Genomic DNA, 18,278 nt, shown 5'->3' on the forward strand with positions numbered 1-18,278 from the left:
CAAATTCAGAATATTGAATCTTTCATCTCTAATTGGCACATTTTTTAGATTAGTATAGTTATGCAAGGTTAAAATATGCTATAAGTCCTTGCACTCTTAGTAAATTAAGAATTTAGTCCTTATGCTTTTATTTTCAAGAATTTAAATTTCAAAATTTTAGCTCAGTTGTTAACACTATTAATTGTATTTGTTAAATTGGTTGGTGTAATATTTTTAAATAAAGAAGGTACCCATTTAGTAACAATATAATTAAAACGTTTCAATTAACCTGAATTTAACAAAAATAATTTTATAAGATTAACAATTTAACTTAAATTTTAAAATCTAAAAAATTAAATTTTAAATTTATGAAAATATAAAACTTGCAATATTTTAATCATCTGCCAATTCAAATTTTAAAAGGTTCAAGTTAATGCTCAAATGTAGATTGTATTTTATCTAAGTCATTCGATTTTAAGTATTGAGCTTTTCTTTGTCAAAATGTTAAATAGGTTGAGTCATTTCAAGTTTAAAGTTTAATAAATTTCAAAACACTTGTTTGGCTATTGAAAGGTTGAGTTGCCATACTATTGACCCTAATACCATCTTCATAACAAATCCTTTTCTTCTTATTGTGCTTTGATTGCTGTTTATAAAAAATTAAATAAAGGTAAATTTTAACAAAATTTATTATTTAAAAAAACTTGAAAGTTACTTTTTTTTTCCATTTTGCAATTCAATTTTAAATTAAATATTTGTTTTACATTACCATAAAAATTTTAAAATATTTTGTTAAACAATAAATTTAACTCCGTTAAAATTTGATCTCATTTGATTCTTTTTACAAATAAAGGGATTACATCAATATTTTCTACATCGAACCCAGTTCCGACCGGTTTGAATATCATTTTTTTTTTAAATTCAACCGATTTGCACTAGTTTTAGATTTAACCGGTTCAAAGCTCTTCTCCCAATCGGTACCCAACCAGTTCCTCATCCACCCAATCCAGTTCAAATATCTTGGGATTGCATTGATCCATGTAATAGACTTGAAGGACTACTTTGAATCAGTCCCTATAAAATTTGACCAATGCCGCTAGAGCAGGATTCATTTCAAAATCACGCATCAACAAGATTTATCAAGACATCCAATGACAATGCCAACACATGTTTAGAGCAATGATCAAAGCTCTCATCAATAATTTAAATGACACGACTTCAAATTATGTCATCCTTTATCTCCATTTTCCAATGACAACATTATATCTTATAAGTCATTCATGTATTTGTGATGAATTCGCTTTATTATTATGGTGTTTTATTTATTTGTTCATATCGTTCAATCGTGTCCACAATTGTCAAATCTAAATAATATAGAAATTAATTGTCCAAGAAAGATAGACTTAAGACTAGAATTTATATTATTATTATCATTTTGGCCATTAATGGACTGAAGAAAGCAGTTAAAGTTTATTTAGGATTGCCAAATGCAAAGTGAAGCCTCTTAGCAAACCTGTCATTGAAAGCATATTCAAGACGCAGAAGTCCTAAAGGCGAGTTCAGTCGGATGCCAATCCCGTATCCGTATCCACTCCCACACTTATTCCTCGCACCGGCTGGATTCCCTACAAAAACCGACCTCAACCAACATATGTTAGTTTGCACAAGGAATTTCATAAAAAAACCCAATCCATTATATAATTGAATTCATTTTAAAAGACAATAACTTAGATCCAAAAAGACCCGAACTTGATCCGAATTTTCTTCGGCCACCAGATTGTCACCTAGAGGTGTTTGTATCATACCATTTCTGATAGTTTTTTCTACCAAAAAAAAAACTTACCTGGCACATTGGGGCCTGACCAGAGATCATGTCCATAATCAGAAAAAATAACTCCTTCCACAGGCCCTAGCTGCACAACAGCAATCGATAAAAGAATAAAAATTAAGCTATTATGTAGAAATCTCTCGAGCTATGTTACTTGGACTACATAGTGAGTGTCAAATATGAAAATGCCTCCAGCAAAGGAATTTGATACTTCAAGGAAAATAAAGAGCCATAACAACATAGCTCACAAAGCTCAAAATCATGTAGAATCAAGGTGAAAGGTCTCAAACAAAGGCAAGTGGAAGGAATACAAAATCCGGACCTAAATATTCAAGCAAAAATAAGAGGCAGAATTGTTAAACACCTACCATTTTTAAAGAAACTTCACTGGAGCCAACTACGTAAGATCGACCAGAGCCTACGGCACCTTCTTTATAACCTCTCACGCTGTTCGTTCCCCCAATAGCAAAGGCTTCATGAGGAGGAAAATTACCCACTACATGTCCACCCGACAATCTAGCAAGCAAAAACAGCACAAATCAGCAAACTATAACAATCTCTCTTCCTTCTCTACCTGAATTCCGTATAGGGGAGATATATTGAAGTTCACAGTCAAACCAACCAACCATTGAAAACTTAAGTTTAGAAAGCAAATTAAAAGATATAGAAATGTCAATTAATGATTATCCTCACAAATATACACAACAGAAGTGATCACATTTCACACCGTGTGCTAAGAAGTACATCGTATACAATAAACATAATACCTTAGAAGAAGACGGGCAGGACCAAGTTTAACACTTTTACTCGCACGAGCATTCACTCTGTTGAAGTACAGCCAATCAGGCATGACAGGAAGTCCTTGTTCCATGTTAATTATAAACTGCAAAGGTAACAGAAATGAGGCCCATCCATATAATAAGTGATGGAAAACCACAGGGTACAGATGCTAACCATCGAGGATCCTTTGTTACCAGAACCAGGATAGACACACTCAACTTTGGCCAGTAATATATCGTCACATAACTTACCACTACATTAAGAAAGGGGATTTCATAGAAGATTAGCAGCAAATTAAACCATAAAAGTAATAACAAAAGCAAATTAAAGAGACACATACCTTGCCGTGAGTGGGCTGCCATAGAAGTCTTTAATAAGTGGATTTCTTTTTTCATCATGAGCACCTGAGCGCTAAATAATTAAAAACAAATCATATAACTGAGACATAAGCCTAATCCTTCCAAAAAAGAATATCAAATTCAGATTCAGAATGAAAACTAAATTTAAGGCATTACTTTTCACAAACTTAGTTTTGAAGAAAATTGAGAACGGATGCCTAGCTGACAAGGAAAAAGAACCCCTATCAAATAAAGTAGCAGGCTATACCTGAAAAAAGAGCCCAGCTGTTCCACTCCATTTTGGCCAGAGTGGTCGACTAAACTCTACACCGGCTGTTACACGGCCAATGCTGAGACTGCTATTATCATGTTGGTTGCCATGCACAAGTGTGCCAGAGTTTCTTGAATTCTAACATAACCAAAATAGCTCAGATAATAACCTATCTTTCAATCATGCAAAGCGTAAATTCAAAACCCACCTGAACAGTTATAGTTCTAGATGTCTGCTTGTCATTTCCTTCAATCCAGGGGTCTGTGTAGTTAATGCCGAATGTAGAGTCAATTTGGCCCTTCTCTAAGGAAACATTAAGCTTTTGGTTTTTTCCAAACAAATTTCTCTCGGAGTATGCAAAACTGCAAATAGGAAATAATAGAGTATGAGAGAAGATAAACAACATATCACATGCCTCAACATAAATAGAGCAGAATATAATTCCTCTCTTTTTTATCTCAGTAACAATTGGGGGAACTGAGAAAAGCAGAAAGTTCATAGTGACAAAACAAGACCATTCGTGCACAGTAGCATATAAGAAAGCTTGCACCATAGAAACAGGAATAAAATAAGAAACCAAGATGATGGAGACAATTTAAAAGACCTCTTCAGTCCCTGTCAATTTCGAAATTGAGCAAATTGATCCCTCAAAAAAATTGAAGCAATTTAATCCTTGTCTTAGTTGCTCACTTTCGAAATTTATAGGGATTAAATTGCTTCAATTTTTTTGAGAGGGACCAATTTACTCAATTTCAAAATTGAGAGGAACTGGAGTACCCTGGTTCTGAAACATGCAACCCCACAAAAGCAACTTCTACTATATCAACTACTATGCAAATAATGGCTTGATAAGGACCACTAAGAAATAAGAAACCCTTGTCCACAAGACTGACAACCAAAGGAATAGACCAAAGTTCTGATATGAGTAAAGGAATAAATTAACCAATGTGAACTACATTGCATTCAATAATTGAACTTGCTCCTTGAAGCATGGAAAGACATTCACAGAGATCAAACAAATCAATCATTTGCACTAATCACATTATCACAATGAACCCCAGATGAAGTAAGATGAATGGAAAAACTAATCAGGCAGAAAAGCAGCATGCTATTACCTTCCAAAGAGTCCTGATAAGAGGTCACTTGTAATCCTACAAAATTAAAAATCACTTCAATAAATGTTCATTTAGATGTACTATAGTATAATAAGCATTAAGTCTGGCAACTAAATTAGGTGAGGGTAGAAGCTAGGACATGTATTTTAATTCAACTAGTCTTACCCACTAGATATTCCAGCACCAGCAGAAAAACGACCACTTGGACGTTCAACAACATTCATTATCAAATCAACCTTACCAGCATCTACAATGTTGCACAATCCAAACAACAATCAGCAAGTAAATACATAGAAAAGCACTCAAAATATTAACACGAAAGCACCATAATAATATGACCAAGTTCAGGGTAATGCCCTAGGACCATACCCTAAGCACAATTATTGCATAATATTTGTGGTTAATGTTAATCCATAATAATATTCCACAATATAATTCCAAAGACATGCTTGTTATAGCATAATTATGTGTTTGAAAATTCAGCTTTAAGTGAGGTAAGGTCCTCAGCATGAAACAATGACTAAAAACGAAGGAGATTGCACATCAAATACATTTTCCAGGAATTAGCTTAACCATTTTGTCAACCAGCTCAGCATGCCTCAGAATACTATATCCAGTATTTGCATGCATGTGTCTTTAAAAGATATATTTCCTCACCTCCAGCTGATTGAGGAAGGATACTGACATCCATGAGACCCATAGCTGATATAGCATCCACATCTCTTTTTCCTTGAAGCCTACTATACACCTGTAGGATGATAATTTAAATGAAGCAATCCAAGTTAGTTGGGACAAATGGCAATTTCTATGGGAGCAAAAGTACAAGGCCTTACACTAGGAGCCAAATTGCATTTTGGCCCTTCTACTAAAAAAATGAGCAAATTAGTCCCTGTAAGTTAGATCAACGAACAAACTGGTCTTTCTATTGAAATTCTGTTCATTTCTACTGTTAAAAATTGGTCTTTGTATGCCAGCATAAGGTATATGTGACACATCACATGTAGCTGTCTAGTCATTCTATCAACTACATCAGTTTTTAACAGTAGAAATAGATGAAAATTTTAATAAAAATGGTCAAATTACTCTTTAATCTAACATATAGGGATTAATTTCCCATTTTTTGAGTAAAGGGGGCAAAATGTTATCTAACTCCTAGTACAGGGGCCTCTATGATACTTTTACCTTCCATGGGCATACTCTTGGATTAGAATAGACAATTCTTTAAGACTTTTCATCAATTAAATGCTCATTTATGTACAAAAAGCTAGATCTAGGGTCACACCTGCCCCTTCTTGGTTGTGAGTTGCCTAAGTATTGTTGCAGGCTTTGTCTTCCCCTTAGTTGGTTCACCACTGAGACAACATCAAAACATTTCTGGTCATACATTACATCCTAACACTACTAAATTAAAAAGTTTTATATGCATGTTTGTGAAAGCACCTATTTAAGTAAATGCACACCCAGGTGCAGGTAAAGCAAACTGAAGGGAGGTTCTTACGTCTTTTGATCAAGGAAATGTACAGATATATCATTGACCTCTGATTCTGCAACTTTTAACCTAACGATACCCCCAGAGAAGATATCAACTCCATAAACCTATAAGGTCAAAGAACAGTTTGTTGAACATGATTATATTTAAAGATCAATGAAGAGAACATTAGCATCTCCAGTTAAAGAAGGCAAAGCACTAACCAAACCAAAAAGACCACGGTCCATATACCATCCATTGATAGAACTAATTACTTGATCTAATCGCTTGAGATTTACCACTTTTCCTGCACAATTTGACACCATAAGTGAAAATAATGAAGGCGTAGCATGACCAAAATTAGAAAGCAGTTCATTAATCAGATAATCTAAAATGTATATACATCCATACTTAAGAATGCAAAAAGAAAACCTACCATGTCCATCACGAAAAGCATTCTCAAGAAACTTTGATGGCAAAACATTAGCTCCTTCACAGACCAATCCACGTAACTCTTGGTTTGGTTCAACCTTATGCCACAAGAACCCAATTTTGATTAAATCAGTTATATATACACATAAGATATACGCTTACATTGCTCAAAACAGAAACAATATGACAATGAAAATAAACTATGACACATGTGGAAAACCAACCAAAACCAGCATTGCTCCTTTTACTCATTCCACATTGTATCTCATTGCATGAAGGTTTCCTAGCAACACTCTATGAAGTAACCATGTGCTCTGCTTTCCTGGAAACAGTTGCCAACAAAGGCAGAAAGAAGGTGGCACAATGCAGCCAATTCACCTCTTTAGTGCCAAAGAGATCAACCACCCCAAGCCCCCAACTCTACACTGATCATATTGAGCTAAGTGTATAGGTCTATGTACACGTATGAAGAAATAGCATTAGCAGCCGCTGTTCTGCAGTAGCAACAGCCTCAGTGTCTTCAATAGGCTGCTTATTGAGAATTTGAATCACACTTAGTGCCAGGGGCGAAGCTAGAGGCGGCAGGCAGCGGCCCTGGCCCCAAAAATGAAAAATTATCTTTAGCCCTTTGAGTATTTTGTAAAGTTTAAAGTTAATTTAATGATAAAATTACATTTTGCCCGTCCTAAAATTTAAAATTCAATTATGCTCTCTCCAAAAAAAAGTTTAGAGTTAATCCCTTAAAATTTTAAGATTTTACATTAATACAAGGACGCTCGAAAATTTATAATTCAAATTCGTCCCCCAAAAAAATCTAACTTCGCCCCCTGCTTAGTACCATGTAAAAGCCACACAATGTAGCAGTCTGCTACATGTGACATTTTCAACTTCAAGAAAAAAAATACATTCAAAAACTCTAATTATGAAGAAATAGCTTTGGATAGCATACTTGAAACACCAATCTGATACCGTCCCGCGAGTCAACAGCCACAGGCGTACACGACGAGAAATAGCCGCTATCAATGATCCGGTCCACATCTTCTTGTATCTCCCAGGCCGTCAATGCTGAGTTAGCTCCGCAAGCTTTCAACGCGTTAAGAGCTTCCATTTCGAGGTCTTTCCTCTCCAATTCGTCCCCATCTTTGTTCCTAACCAGAACCTCACCAACTAGGACTCTGTCCTCGCTGTACCGACCTGCCGTTGCCAAATGTCCATCCTGAGTCGACTCTGTCGAGTCCGGTTGAGTCAACGACAACGAAGCGGAATACAATAGAGGCGATCTACCAATGCTTTGTTTTTCAGCTGCGAGAGACACCGATGCAAAGCATAACAAGGGAGATCTTCTGGTACTCGAGCGAACTCCTAACTCAGACTGAGCTGACACATTGAGTTGAGTCGAGTGATGTTTTACATTGTTGAAGCGATTCCTGAGCGAGTCAATGAGTTGAAACGCCAAGTGACGAGTTCCGGTGAGTTGAAATGCTGGAGTTTGTGAGAGAGGGATTTTGAGAGGAGAAGAGGTGAAGGAAACGCCGTCGTTTTGACGCATTACTGATGAAAAACAACCGGAGATTGTGAAATGAGATCGAGATTCAATTTGATTGCAATAAATACTGTGAAAACATTAAAAAGAACTGATCGGGAAATAATTTTTGGGTTTGAAAACTTTGAGGGACATCACCAAAATTTTATTTTTTTTAATTATTACAAATATGGTTTTTAGTTTTTTAGTCCTTCAAATCTCGATAATTACATTGTGTCCGTCTAATTTCGAAATCAAGTCAAATTGGATAGTAATCATGGGGCAAAACTCTTTTCAGCATTGTTTCCAGAATCGAACTGAACTGGTTGAATTAGGTACCAATCTAAAATAAAGGGTCCTGATTTGGTCAGTTGGACCGATTCATCAAATTGATCGATTGAACCAACAGTTAAATCGATTAAACCAATTTTTTTTTATTTTTAATAATTTATTCAATCGAACCAGACTAACGACTGAACCAAGATGATCTAATATTATTTTTGAAGGTGAATGTAAATGAAAGGTCCCTCTATTATAGGAACTTGATCAAATTAGTCCCCCACAATTCAATGGATCAATTTAGCCCCTATACAATTAAAAAAATCAAATAAAGTCAAATTAGAATAGAATTAACATTTATACAGCATTTGGTTACTAGTGTAGTAACATGATTGAAAAAATTATTTATTACATATGTATTATAATAGTTAAATATAAAATAAAGAATGATTAGTATGATTTTAAACTTGAAACTAAAAGATAAATAAAACTCTTGTAAAAATTAAATCTGTTCAAATTATATGAAAAATATTACTAATTAAATTCCTTTATTGCTAGCTTATATATTAACATACGTATAAAAAAACCTAAGCATCTATTTAGCAAAATTAATATTTTTAAACCGTATATTTTACAAATGAATTTTAATTTTAATTTTATTATAATTTGAACTCGTTTAATTTTTTAATAATAATATGTGTACTAAATTAATCTATGTAATTATCCAATCCCAATAAGAGAACAACCACCCAAATGCTTTAATCCATTTCAAGTCTAATTATATTTTAAATGTTATTTGTTGGAGTGCATATGCTATTGAAAAGGACTAAGTTTCTATCGTCTTTTCCTACGTTCCTCGGAGGGTACTATGATGGTACATTGTCTTGGAAGGGCCTCTCTGGCATCCTTGTGTGCACTGCTCACGACGGACCGTCATACATTGTCTGGGTTAAAATTTTACCGGTGATTGTAATGCAATAAAATCTTTTATCTTATAATTACGGTAATTAATTTCACCACCACTATTATTTTTAATCTTACTAAAGATAAATGCACTGCATTTTTAATCTTACTGAAGATAAATGCACTACACATCCAAAAGGATAAGAGTCTTAGTGAGTTTAGACCCCAAGACACATCCCCTCTATCTATGAACCTCTAGGTACCAGAGGTACCGAGCGTCTGACAACATAACAGATAAAAAATATCTTTACAGACATACAATCAGTGTAAAGAAAAAATTACACAAGCAAGAGTTTAAGCGGACAAATTTAGTCCCTCTACTATTAAATAGGTGAATTTAGTCCTTGTATTATTTAAAAAGAATCAAATAAGAGTATAAGACCAAATTGGAATAGAGTTAATATTTTAGTTTAGTTTGAATAATTTAAGTTCCAAATTTTGTGAACTGAAAACCCAATTCAATCTAAATGCGTGTGCTTGTGTGTACATATACACATAAAAACTAAAAATCCATAGCACAAAAATGATAATTTGATCATTAAACAAGATGTTCTTGGTAAAGCCAAAAACCAAAAAAAAAAAAAAAAAAACCCTATAAAATTGAATCATCCCTATTGAGATGTACGTTTTTTTTTAACTCAGCTTGTGTTGGATAAATTACTAAAGTTTACCAACTAGCCAGTTGTTTCTGGATTTTAGAATTATTAGAAGATTTACCCCCTTTGTCTTTGTAGGAATTTCTAGATGTGCTATTCTTATGATGCCCTTTGCGTGCTGCTGCCATCACTCGTCGTCTCTGCTTCGCCAAGCTCTTCACGAGTTCAGTGTCATCATTTTCGTCACCCTGCAACATCAAAACTAGCATTAGCAATCTGCTTCTCTATCAACAACCTTGCAAGAAAGCCATTCGAGACGAAAAGCCAAAAAACCAAACCAACAAAGATGCAGCTTATATATTCAAGAAAATATAGATAAGAACATATTTGGAGCAAAGACAAATACATATATATATACCTCATTGCTGCTCAAGTTTTGACTTTCAGGATCACCACTCTGGCCTACTTCAGGGCTTTGGAGGTTTTCAACTACTTGACCTTCCTCGTTACATCTTGAAGTTGACTCTTCCTGAATCATTTTTTGATAATCAGTATCCACATTCACATAACTCAGATTCATGTTCATAATCCAAAAGTACCGGAATAACACACCTGATCTAAGTGCAATGAATCAAAGCCCTTTATATTTGTTTGACTTAACTCAGAATCATGTTCATCATCAGAAACATCATCATCTTCGACATCACCTTCAATGAACTGCAAAAAAGTAGCATTGGCTGCAATCATTATGTATGGTATGACATCCTATGAAAGTCTGAAAGACTGAAAATTTTAACATGGCATGCTTATAAAATAATTAACCATTACATAAAAAAAGAACACCCAAAATGGCAAAAATTAAAGTAATGCTTCACCGTACGTACTTTCTGAATGTCATCCTCATCTTTTCTCGTAAATCCACTTGCAGCAAGCTCCTTGTCAAGAAAACCAGCAGTTTTGGTTATTGAAGAAAAGGAAGGTCTGCTACTTTCATCATCATCAATATCATCAGAGCATTCTTCAAAGGACAAGTTGAACCTAGAAAAAGCATTGGAATGATATAAAACACAGAAATTGTGGTGTTTAAATACAAGACGAGGTTATTTACTATGGCTAAAATAACTACGACCTTTGGAATGTAACAATGCCAACAGGTTATACATAATCATCATATCATTATCATATACAATGTAATGTTAAATTAGAAAAGAAATCGCTGACCTCTTGCCAAAAAACTTAAAAATGCATTCTATATCACGATCAAAGTACCTGACAATAGAAACTTGGAAAAATAAGTATATAACAACTAATTCACAAGTAAAACGAGCACAAGAACTGGGAATAGCATACATCTGCGCATTACGGTGTGAAACAGATACCATTTGGGGAAAATCAATCATTGTCACCTTTTCATCATCATCAATCTACAGAGGAAAATTCAGAAAACATATTATTAAATTAATTAAAGGAAAACTGAACCAATTTAATGACATGATCTTACTAAAGTTGTAAGTGTGCCTCAAAGGCTTACCATTATGTTAAACTCATTGAAGTCACAATGAATGAGACCATGTTCTGCCAGACGAACAACAAGGCCAATGATTGTTTCAAAAACTGTCTCTGGATTTTGCAACTGTTTCACCTGAACACTGCATTATGCAAAAGAAACTAATAATCCAAGACATCTAAGCCAAAAGACAGTTAAAGTGCCTAAATGTCTAAAGAGAGAAAGATAAGAAAAGAAAAAGGGGGGAAAGCAGAGAGTAGCCATCAACACATGATGAAGATAAACCTAGAGTTATCTGCAATTCTAACTGCAACACCAATTAACATTATCATAGTGTCATCGGTAAAATTGGTTTATTGAAACAACCAAGCATGCTCTCATCAACTCTTGTGAACTCATTTCATGAGAAATAGGATGAAAAGATTATAATTCCATTCACTTTTTCCAACTATCAATTTTGTTCATTCACTTCAAACTATAGATGCTAAAGCCACTTGACATGCATGCAACAGGATTATAAGCAAACAAATGCAGAGGATTAAGGAGAAACCCTTACAGCGGATAACCTTGGATAAGTGACATAACAACACAATGTCTATTACAGTCCACAGCATTTGGTACGGGAAAACCATGCTCTTCCAAAGCCTGCATAAGCAAAGCGCATGCATAAGTCCCAACTTTGTTTGCTACAAGAAAGAAGCAAAGCAGGTAATGGCAAAAAAAAAAAACCTTCATAAACGCAAATTCCTTGAGTGCAGCTAACCGAGACAAATAGAGCCAGTTAAAACTACTACGATGTCTCAAGTAATCACGCTTAGATTTGACAGCCCTAAAGGACGTTCTACCGAGCCTATGCAACTTCATTGCCATCACAGTACCATCTTCATTGGAAACCTCAAAGATATCTTGAACAAGCAAAACGTCAGATAATTTCAGTAACTGTCATGAAATATTAAAATACACAAACTGGTAGATTTTGATAGAAAGAGTTACCGGACTCTTTGCCAACCCCAATTTGACGACCAACAGCAGTAAAGACTCCGCGGTTGACCATGGTTTTAATGGCAAGGAAATCATAGCCAAGGTACGTGAGACGAAAGCCATCATCTAAATTTAAGACAGAAAAAAAGCTCTAAAAGTCATTCAATAGCAAAATACATAATTGTTATGCTAGATTATTGCCTTTGCTACTTACTTTAAGCTACTTGAAAAGTTCAGATAAGGCAAAACTAAAACAATAATCTGATTAAAATGTAAACCAATTCCAACATGCTTATTCTTCATAAAAGTATGCACTTCATTTTTCCAGAGATAAATAGAAAAATAACATTCAACCACGATCTTTAAACATAAGACAGAAAAATGAATGAGGGTAAAAACGAACATTTGGAAGAATCATGGTGCACTAGCTTATGCTTGAGTAAGTTCTTCAAGACCTTATAAGTGCCTCCATGCCTGCAATTATCATTAATACATTTTATTATTTACAAATAAAAAAGGCATAATTAGTTATAAATCAATATAATATTATAATTACTTGAGGGAAGCAATACGACCGATGAGGTCTGAGGGCACGATTTCATGCTGAAAAAGAAAAATAAAAATAAGTAAAAATTAATGATGAAAATAAATTTCAAAAAGGAAATAAAAGCAAAAAGTAAATTCACATTTCTCATGCCCATCTCGACAGCAGTTAGAACCCTAAAATCATCTTTGGAGAGATATCTCAAAACATCGACATCCAACTTCATCTTGTTCTTTCTTCTTGATGATTTATTCTACTTCTGCTTCAAAACAAGAATTTCAATTGAGCAAACGAAGCCAACAGTGAAGCGGCATAATACAGACAAGAGATTGAAAGAAGAAAAAGCCAAAAACCCGAAGTTTTGTATTTTAAATAGTGTTGGTTTGAGCCTGGAAGATTTCAATTAAACTTAAGGTTCGGATTATTTAGGTTTTAAACAGATTCTAATAAGATTTTTAATGTTTTTGCAAGCCTAGTAAAATTAGAAACCACACATTAACATAAGGAAAATTTTTCATATAAAAATTTAAAAACTCCATAAGTGCCATATAATTTTTCATATAGGGGCATGCATTTGGTTGGTTCAGTTTTTCTATGGTAATAACCAAATAAACCGACTAATTATACAAACTGAAATAACCCAACCGATTTGAAGAGTGTAACCAAAATAACCAAACCGAATAAGACTGGTTCGGTTTGGTTTATCAGTTTTTAATTGCAAGTGAGTCCAACTATAATGATGAAACAGTCAAACTCATACTAATGAGGTTAAAATGCCTGGAACATTGGTGAAAAAGAATCAAAACTCAAACGAAAATTCACCATATGATTTAGGAAGACATTTAATTACGCATAAAACATACTGAGAACCAATTCCATCAAAGATACTCCATTACTTCATCTATTTCTTATTCTTATGAACACTTTCGTTCTCTTATTCGAAATCCTCTTCAATCTTCACAAAGACTACAAAAAGGTCTCCATTTTGATTCATAAAAAAATAAAAATAAAAAAACTATTATCTTTAACCCAAATCCAGCACTACAGCAGAGAATCAATACTAGTCGACAACAAAGATCCTGATATATATACTGTTCACTTGCATGTTACCTTTGTGGTCAAGGCGTGAAAGACGATGATGGTGGAGCGGTGAAGGACGAATGAAGTACGATGGTGGCGGCCTGGTGGACGCCGGAAGGTGGTGAGTGTGACCGTGTGAGTGGTTGGGCTGTCGGCACTGGGAATTTTGGGGTTTTGGGAGATTAGGGACTAGATTTAGACGTTTTGCTTGGTTTTTATTTCTTAGGCCTCTTAGGGTTTTTTTTCTTTTTTATTAAATTATGTATGTAATATGAGTTAATTTTAGGGTAAACTACCTAGTTAGTCACTTAACTTTTAGAAGCTTTCATTTTAGTCATCCAAAATGAAATTTTTGTAATTTGGTCACCCAAATTTTAGGGGGCTTTCATTTTAGTCACCCAAGTATTAAATCTCTTACTGCAGTTAGTTGTACACCTCACATCATGTTTATATTTTCATTTTGGTCTCCCACCTTTTAGGTTGCTTTCATTTTAGTCACCAAAAAATATTCTTTTAAGTATTGATTGGGGTAAAAAAAGCCGTAGAAACTAAAATGATACACAAAAATTGTTAAATTGTACTTGTTTATCCCATTATAAAAATTCTTTTTTAATGTCGAAATTTTAAATTTCAAAACATCAAAATAAATTGAATAATTTGCTGAAATTTTTATCCGTTGATAACATCAATCGATTTATTCTTGTAATATTAAAATTAATTAATTTAATTTCCTTTTAAATTTTAAATTTTCATTTTATGTTTCAGATTACCCTTAATGAAATCAACTCAAAACTCATATTTAATAATTGTCTATGAAACTTGAATTTTGATGATTATATAATCTCAAATTTTTCATTCTAAGCTAAAAGTAAAGGAAACAATACTTGTAGTTAATTAAATTAATTGTTTGTTCTTTGTTTGGGTAAATAAGTGATAAAAAATTACGAGTTTTGTTTGGGATGGAAGATACAATTAATTAATTTAATTAATTGCAAGGATTTTATTTACTTTTACCATGGAAGATTCAAAATCATATAATAAAAAAATTGGATTTCAGAGACAACTATTAAAGACAAGAATTGTCATTGATAATTTTTCAAATAATTTCAAAGCATCAAAATAAATTATTCAAAAGAAATTATCCATTGATAATGTCAACTATTCGTTACTACAAATTTGAATCTTGATAGTTACTACAAATTTGAATCTTGATATTTAAAATTTATATTTCAAAACCCAAATTTAGAATTTTCGACAATTGGATAAACAAGTAAAATTTGACAAATTTTGTGTATTGTTTTAGTTTCTACCACTTTTGCTCTTTAATCTTTGATTTTTTTCACTCTGATCAATACTTAAAAAAAATATTTTTTTGGTGACTAAAATGAAAGTGTAAACATGATACGGAATGTACAATTAATTGTTATTGGAGATTTAACGCTTGAATAACTAAATGAAAGCGCCTTAAAAGTTGGGTGATCAAATTACAATGATTTCATTCAGAGAGACCAAAATGAAAGCACCCTAAAAGTTGAGTGACAAACTAGGTAGTTTATCCTTAATTTAATTGTAAAATTAAGGGTAAACTACACTAATAGTCACCCAATTATTAATAAATTTCTTACTTTGTCACCCAACTATAAAAAGTTACAAAATGGTCAAACAACTAACCCTCAACGTATACAAATTTAACCTTCAATAACACAAAGAGAAAGCAAATCTAAAAAAAAAAACTAAATTACACAATGTGTAAATGTTGAGAGTTCATTTTTTAGACCAAGACTAAATTGATATAATTTATAAATGTTGATGATTAAAGTTGCTATTATGTCAATTTTAAAAGTTGTAACTATTAGTCATAAAAGAAAAATTTGAACAGTTGGTGATCATTTTATAACTTTTGATAGTTGGGTGACCAAAATATAATTTTATTAAATTAGGTGACTACTAATGTAGTTTACCCTTAAATTCATCATTAAATTAACTTGGGTTGAGTTGGGTTTATAGATTTATATTTGGGTTGGGTTTAGTTTATATATATTTAGGGGGTTGGGTTGGGTTAAGTAAAATGATATTGGGTTGGGTATTAAACTATTTATTAATTTTAAAAATCAAAATCAGTTTATTTGATTATTTCTGTTTGAATTTCAAAAATCGAAAATTGAACTGGTTTAATTATTTAAATCAATTTGTTAATCGAATTAACCAAAAACTTTAGATTTATTTGATTCGATTGGATCAGTTTAACCAATTTTTTTGCACTCCAAGTACTAGATGTAGGCAGGTTTATGTATTTGTAGAGTCATTGGTGGATCATATTCATATACCTATGCTTAAATATGTATTGAATACGAATGTCACACACAGATTAAATGTCCAGAACTATTAATAATCTCTCTTTATCATTATTACTCAAAACTTGGGTCATAAATAAAGGTTAAAATGTGCCCATAGTTTTGTACTTTTCAAAATTAAGAATTTAGTCCATATACTTGTATTTATAGAAATTTAGTACCTCTACTTTTTAAATTTCAAAATTTAAGTCCAACTGTTAATATTTTTTTGTTAAATTTATTGTTATGACATTTTGAAATAAAAACTAGTCATTTAGTAGCAATGTAATTAAAAAATGATGTAATTAACTTAAATTTAATAAAAATAACAAGTGTTAACAGTTGAATCAAATTTGAAATTTAAAAAGTAGAGACTAAATTCCTAAAAATACAAGTACAGAGACCAAATTCCTAATATTTGAAAAGTACAAATACTATAGACATATTTTAACCTAAATAAAAATGAGCAAGAAAGACAAGGATCTCTATACATCTAGCAACTTTCAAACAATGTTGTAGAAATTAGATCATATGTGGAATTAGACCTACTCATGGACCGACGACTAATCTAGGTCCGAAGGTTCGTCCGAAAAATGGTAAGGTTAGGCAGGAATACAAAACTTTAAAATGAGTTTGGGTAAAATTTAATACCCATTTTCTATATGGGTCAAGCCTTGGGCAAGATTTTTTGACCGGCCCGAATATATTATGTTATGAAAAATGATTATATTAATTATATATGTTAAATAATAATTTTATAATTATAATTATATTTATATTTATATTTATATTAAATCACTAACCCAATAACAATTAAACTCATTACTCAAATCTAAAAGAAGAAAAAATACTTTCCCAACTAAATAACCCAGCCCAAAATATAAAATTTTTAAATATATATTTAATACAATAAAATATTTATTATATTTATGGTAGTGTTTTAATATAAATACTTTTTAATGTGTTAGAAAACATTTTTTAGCATTTTTAGTGCATTTAGTGTATTATATATATTTAAATAGTTTTAATCAAAAACTAATCTAAAAAATCAAATATGAGGGAGCCAAATCGAGTCCGGGTTTACCTTTCTTAAATTGGATTGAGCTTGGAAAAACAGCCCATTTTTCGGATCGAGTCCAGGCTTGAAAATTTGATCTAAATACCTTGTATAGGCCCGGTCCAAACCTAGCCCAGCCCGACCATGAGCATTTCTAGGTAGAACTAGTTAGATCAATAAAAAAAATCAGTCTAACTGTTGAACTGTAATACCCCGAAAATTACTACAGTAAGAAAGTAATATAGTATCCTTGATATAGTAAAATAATGAAATAAAGTGACAAAAAGGGAAATTTTGAGTTATGTCAACATTAGGAAGTATATTATGACATATTAATTCAAGAAATGATTAAATCGCAAAAGTGAGAAAAGTTTTATTACCCAAGAATAAATACTCAAAATTTGAGAGGTTAAAATTTAAATATGAAAAAGTTGAAGGACTAATAGTGCATTATTTTAAGGGTGGAATGATCTAGAAACTAAGGAAAATGGATGAATTAGGACCAAATTGAATAGGTGAAGAATTATGAGGGACTAAATTGCAATTTTACCAAATTAAGTGATGACTCAAGGATGGAATTTTAAAAGATCATAAAGGGCAAAATGGTCAATTAGAAAGAGAGAGAACTCTAGAAGGCAATGATGAGAGAACTCTAGAAGGCAACGATGATATTAGAGATATTTTGATGATATTTTATAATTATTTAATTAGATAATTATTATTTTTATTAATATTTTAATGAGATATTTTATTATTATTTTATTTAGTATAAATGGAAAGAAAGATGAAGAATTTTCATCATCTTTCCATGCATCCACGTGAGAAGAAAATAGAAGAAAGAAATTTTCCTTTCTTTACAATTTAATATTTTACCAAAAATTCACCATTTTCACTTAAAAATCAAAAGAAATTTCATAGCTACTAAGAGAAAAATAATAATGAGACAATGGGGAGCTAGAATATCAAGTTAGATTCAATAAAAACAAGCTCGAGGAGAGAAAATCAAGTTAAATATTGAAATCAATAGGACAAGGTAAGAACATCAAGATTTCAATATATTTTTGAGTTTGATATTATTGAAAAGTATGAAAATGATGTTAAAGTAGAGTTTTATTATATAAGGTTCTATGTTCTTGATATGTTAGTGAAGGGAAATAAGAGGAAGTGATAGGAAATATTGTAGAGAAAGGAAATGAGGGTGTTAT

General features: G+C 32.3%; 2 protein-coding genes across 2 annotated transcripts; both read right to left on the reverse strand.

The window, feature by feature from the left end:
* Positions 1–1,262: 1,262 nt before the first annotated feature.
* On the reverse strand, positions 1,263–7,878 carry LOC105790110 (outer envelope protein 80, chloroplastic). The gene is made up of 16 exons (XM_012617528.2): positions 7,161–7,878; positions 6,216–6,309; positions 6,004–6,086; positions 5,810–5,907; positions 5,594–5,663; positions 4,969–5,059; positions 4,477–4,558; positions 4,312–4,347; positions 3,405–3,558; positions 3,194–3,334; positions 2,928–2,998; positions 2,762–2,840; positions 2,575–2,690; positions 2,176–2,323; positions 1,823–1,892; positions 1,263–1,604 (listed from the first exon to the last, which is right to left on the reverse strand). Exons 1-16 carry the CDS (start codon positions 7,758–7,760, stop codon positions 1,450–1,452), a joined length of 2,088 nt encoding a protein of 695 aa, XP_012472982.1. The 5' UTR covers positions 7,761–7,878; the 3' UTR covers positions 1,263–1,449.
* A 1,587-nt stretch (positions 7,879–9,465) lies between these two features.
* LOC105790113 (serine/threonine-protein kinase rio2) lies at positions 9,466–13,915 on the reverse strand. The gene is made up of 14 exons (XM_052634178.1): positions 13,714–13,915; positions 12,746–12,862; positions 12,616–12,662; positions 12,463–12,533; positions 12,072–12,185; positions 11,808–11,983; positions 11,635–11,723; positions 11,103–11,220; positions 10,922–10,995; positions 10,793–10,840; positions 10,456–10,609; positions 10,184–10,288; positions 9,990–10,100; positions 9,466–9,819 (listed from the first exon to the last, which is right to left on the reverse strand). The coding sequence occupies exons 2-14, from the start codon at positions 12,827–12,829 to the stop codon at positions 9,643–9,645; spliced, it is 1,368 nt and encodes a 455-aa protein (XP_052490138.1). The 5' UTR covers positions 12,830–12,862; positions 13,714–13,915; the 3' UTR covers positions 9,466–9,642.
* Positions 13,916–18,278: the final 4,363 nt, after the last annotated feature.

This window comes from Gossypium raimondii, chromosome 8 (assembly GCF_025698545.1).
Source record: "Gossypium raimondii isolate GPD5lz chromosome 8, ASM2569854v1, whole genome shotgun sequence".
NCBI classification, from domain to species: Eukaryota; Viridiplantae; Streptophyta; class Magnoliopsida; order Malvales; family Malvaceae; genus Gossypium; species Gossypium raimondii.

Coding starts and splice junctions, on each gene's coding strand:
- LOC105790110 (XM_012617528.2), bottom strand. CDS start 7,760: ATGCGTCAAAACGACGGCGTTTCCTTCACCTCTTCTCCTCTCAAAATC. Junction 5,908..6,003: donor ACCGTGGTCTTTTTGGTTTG/GTTAGTGCTTTG, acceptor TTGACCTTATAG/GTTTATGGAGTTGATATCTT. Junction 3,559..4,311: donor TTATCAGGACTCTTTGGAAG/GTAATAGCATGC, acceptor TCCTATTTGCAG/TTTTGCATACTCCGAGAGAA.
- LOC105790113 (XM_052634178.1), bottom strand. CDS start 12,829: ATGAAGTTGGATGTCGATGTTTTGAGATATCTCTCCAAAGATGATTTT. Junction 12,534..12,615: donor GGTCGTATTGCTTCCCTCAA/GTAATTATAATA, acceptor TGATAATTGCAG/GCATGGAGGCACTTATAAGG. Junction 10,841..10,921: donor TCACACCGTAATGCGCAGAT/GTATGCTATTCC, acceptor TTCTATTGTCAG/GTACTTTGATCGTGATATAG.